The sequence below is a fragment of the Arachis duranensis genome, chromosome 8 (genome assembly GCF_000817695.3).
Source record: "Arachis duranensis cultivar V14167 chromosome 8, aradu.V14167.gnm2.J7QH, whole genome shotgun sequence".
NCBI classification, from domain to species: domain Eukaryota; kingdom Viridiplantae; phylum Streptophyta; class Magnoliopsida; order Fabales; family Fabaceae; genus Arachis; species Arachis duranensis.
Genome location: NC_029779.3, coordinates 13050747 through 13054951, shown reverse-complemented (window position 1 = coordinate 13054951; position 4205 = coordinate 13050747). Strand labels below are relative to the sequence as shown.

At 34.9% G+C, this 4205-nt stretch overlaps 1 protein-coding gene across 2 annotated transcripts; it reads right to left on the bottom strand.

Annotated features, from left to right (window-relative positions):
- Window positions 1-1495: 1495 nt before the first annotated feature.
- Window positions 1496-4199, bottom strand: LOC107460885 (F-box protein FBW2). Of its 2 annotated transcripts, XM_016079306.3 has the most exons (4): window positions 3917-4199; window positions 3349-3870; window positions 2895-3207; window positions 1496-2356 (listed from the first exon to the last, which is right to left on the bottom strand). In XM_016079306.3, the coding sequence occupies exons 3-4, from the start codon at window positions 3200-3202 to the stop codon at window positions 1690-1692; spliced, it is 975 nt and encodes a 324-aa protein (XP_015934792.1). In that variant the 5' UTR covers window positions 3203-3207; window positions 3349-3870; window positions 3917-4199; the 3' UTR covers window positions 1496-1689. The 2 variants fall into 2 exon arrangements, with proteins under 2 accessions (XP_015934792.1, XP_015934791.1); XM_016079305.3 differs by lacking the exon at window positions 3349-3870.
- Between the last annotated feature and the right edge of the window lie 6 nt (window positions 4200-4205).

Sequence of the window (4205 nt, the reverse complement as noted above, 5' to 3'; positions counted from 1 at the left end):
AACTTTATATTTTATATATATATTATTTTTCTATATTTTATAAAAATTTAAAATTTATATATTTATATATTTCGTGTTATGTTATATCTGTCAGAATATGTACATTAAAATATTTTATTAAGCGGGATGAGTAAGGCGGAAAGTGCCTAAATCCTAATTATCAAATTTTGTTTCTTAATTCATTAACTTAATGGTTTTTGTTTTTAGTTTTTACACTCTACTTGTACCCACCAAATAGATTATATGTACTAGCATTAATGTAACACAGAAATTTAGCTAGTTGCGTTCGAAATTAACATAGCTATTGAAAGATACACACAAAAAAAAAAATGGCCTTGACTTTCTCCAAAGAGCAAAGGAGAGAAGGTGATAGGTGGAAACAAGATGTCCTTGTTTCCAACCATGTTTGATGTAGTGGGAACAGGAAAATAGAAGGCTCACAAAGCAAAACAAAAAAGAAAGAAAAAATATCATTCACGGGGCCAATTTAGATAAAGAATGATAGCAGGTTGTATGTTATAATGAAGTTCATAGTCATGGACCCTGTTAACAATTGCCACGTCTTCAACCGACAACTTTTTTTTAATTACGTCATCCATTTTTGGTGCTTTCTTTCCCTTTCCTCCCAACAACACCGATAATATAGGCCATAAATATATTATACCAGATAGATATTTTCAAACCAATTCATAAAGTAGGGCAGGGATACTCGCACAAGATGAAAATCATGATCAAGTTTGCCATTTCTATTTCCTTAACAAATTGTTTCTAATGTAGTTTTCAAGACTCCAGAGTCATCCAAGTGTGTGATTCAGCTTGAAAATGATTTGGATAAGGTTTATTTATTTTCAGAGTAAAGTGACAATTAGATATTAGAAGATATTACCTTAGATTAATTAGTCTTTAAAAACAAAAATATCAATTAGATCCTATAAAATAGCAAACGATAGACATATATGTTCTTCTGTCAATGAATAGTACTAAACGAAACTGAATTGTTCATGTATTTCGTTATTTACAATGGTGTTGTATCGTTATTGTCTTATAAGTAAAAAAACGATATCGTTTTAGACAATGAACTATTTATTATCTTTTGAGTTTTCATATATTCTTTATTAGATGTTCTCTATTTATCACAAATCGTATCAAAACAAGTGAAATTTCATTCCAAAAATTATTATTTACATAACTATCTTTCGTAGATAGACAATTGACAGTACATATAAACATCACCGTTAAATTTAATTAATAAATTAATAGAAAAACACTGTCTGCTATCCTGAAAAACTAAATTGGTACCTTTTATATTTAAGAACTAATTAGTCCAAAATCAAAATTTTCAAAGACCTAATTGTCACTTTACTTTTATTTTTAATATATAAATATCACTTTAATTTATTTCAATGTATGTGAATCTAGATATTTTGTTAAGTTGTTTTAACTCTATATACTTATCAAAATCTGAGGATGCAAAATGTTTTTTACACCCATTAAATATTGTCACAAAGCATGCAAGTTAGTTAAGATTTCTGGTGCTACTCGGTTATGAACTTATATGATACAGGGAAAGCAAAAACCAAACTTCATTTGTCCATAGAAATGGACATCATATAGGAGAGTCAAGAACAGATGAAAAAAGTTACAACTAGTAAAGCATGCCATTCACATTTGATGCAACACAAGATTAGCTTAAGGAGATGGAGGCCAATACATTCCAGCATCTTCTATCCCTTCATAAAACCTGAAATGAAGCTCATCTAACAACCTTTCATCTTCATCATTCCACATCCCTTCATAACTATCACTATCATCATCCACATAGTATTCGCCCTCGCCACCGGCCACAAAATCCCATGCCAAATACTCGGAAGAATCCGAAATATCTGAGAAGTCTTCCCATCCATCGCTATCGTGGGTGTCGAGAACAAGTGGCCCCAAGACCTGCAGCTTTGGAAATTTCTGCTTCAAGAACAAGTTATCGAGTGTGACACCCCAACACCCCCTCTGATCCAAGAACTCGAGCTTAGGGCAGTTTGAGAGGATTTGAAGAACACCCGAAGTGCTGATTAGGTGGTAAGCCATTTCGAGATGCTTCAGCTTTGGCATTGTGGAGGCAATTGCATTTGCCTCATCATCTTTTAAGGGCTTCCCAGCTGTGTCCAATGGGTGCATGTTCCTGCACAATCCTTCTAGTAGTTTGCAGTTCTTGCCGATCATCTCTAGCCCGTGCGCACCCATTTTGAGACAGTAGCTCACATCCAAGAATGAAATCATGGAAAGCCTTCCAGCAATCTGTTCCACAATGGAATCACTCATACTGCTCCGCGGCAGTCGCAAAGTCTGGAGGGAGCAGGCACTTGTATAATGATAAAAGAACAACTGTATAAGTAACAAGGAATAATAACAAAAAACAATGTGTTTAAATTTTTTACTCTGATTGATGTAAAAAGTTTTACCATGTCAACCAAAAGAAGTTCAAGAAAGTGCCAGATTATGATATGTAAGTATCTATTATCATTACAACTTTCTATTGATTGAAAGTGTAAAATTTTCTAACACTCGGTGCATAGAAATTGTTATCAGAAGGGATTTTAATAACAAGAGAAGAATATTCAAAATGAGCAGAGGACAAACAAAACATCCTCATTACCAGAAACAAAAACCAACAATGTAGCCTAGGAGAGACACAACAAGGACTAATTAATTGAATTTTAATGTCATCAGGCAGCCTAGTAAACATTGCAATGAGAATGTGTAAAATTTAAGTCCTACATTTAGGATTTAAGCAATTAGCATCATAATATTAACAATCACTAAAGCATATATCCACATAATAATTGCAGTAACTTAAGCAATGGCCTAGCCTTAATTGAAACTGTTAAATCTATGCTTACTTTTCAGCAATGACAGTGAAGATCCTCTCATTTTGGACACCAGAAACACACAGTTTTCGGAGCGATCCACAGCTTCTTTCGACTAGCATTTCGAGCATCCGGTCGAGCTGTTCCGGCTGGCACCGGCTGCTCCATTCTTTGATGTCTATCTCTTGCCAGCAGTAAGGTCCAGCTACTGCTCTAGCCCATGATTTGCATACAATTGGGATCACAGTCACCCTCTCTTGCAGAGAGAGGTTGGTGAAGATTACACCTAATGCATCAGGAATCAACTCATCCCAATTTCGAAAATCAGAAGTTTCTTCCATCCAATCTACAAAACAAAGATGAAGAATCTGTATTTTGAAGTCTGTGATTGAGGTACAAGAACTAAATATGCAACTGAATACTGAAAGCAAGATTAACAAATGCAACTTCTCATAGCAAAAACCATGAATCACATTAAAAATCTTACCACAAGCATAAGAATAAACAGTTGAAAATTGAAATTGAAACTAGACATGCTTCATTTCAAAACTGGTAAGGAAAGATTCATCTGAGAAGAATCAATGGGCACTAGAATAGCAAGATACTACTATACTATACTTGGGAAATTGAATTTTCGCAAGAAAAATTTCGGCTTTACAAGACATTGCTCATCTCACAGAAAAGGGAACCACCAAACTGAAGTTGGGAGATTAGAAATTCAAGAAACATTATTTATTGATAACAGAAACAGAGAAGGTAGAGATCATGTGGGACAATGCCAACAACCCCAAAGAGGTCCATGCCATTTCCCAAAGCAGAGAGAACAATCCCAAACTTTTTCCTTTTAAAAAAAATCACTTGTAGGCAAAGAAGAGGGACAAAAAAAAAATCAAGTTTTTAGTTCCAGAGAGCAAATCTGAGCAATTAAAAATTTTCCAGATTGAAAAATCCTATCCCTCCCCCCTCCTCCCCTTCCCTTTTTTCTCTTCTGGGTAGTCATCAATTTCCTCTATATATATAGAGAGAGAGAGAGAGAGAGAAATAAAATGACTCACATGCAAGAAAAAGAAGTGAGATTTTCCCAGTGGAAAGTGTTGGGTTCTAGGAGCTGAATTATGGAAACAGTGACCGGTTGATCCGCCACATGCACCGGGGAAGAGAGAGAGAGAGAGAGAGAAGAAGAGAGAAAGAGATAAGACTAAAAAAGGTTCAGCTAGTTAGGTAGGTAGCCTCTGAGCTTGAAGGAAGAATCAGCAGCAAGTAGAAATAGTAGACACGGTCACAAATGAAAGGCGTACGTGTATGTAGGCTAAGGCTACAGAAAGAAAGAAAAAGAAAGAAAGA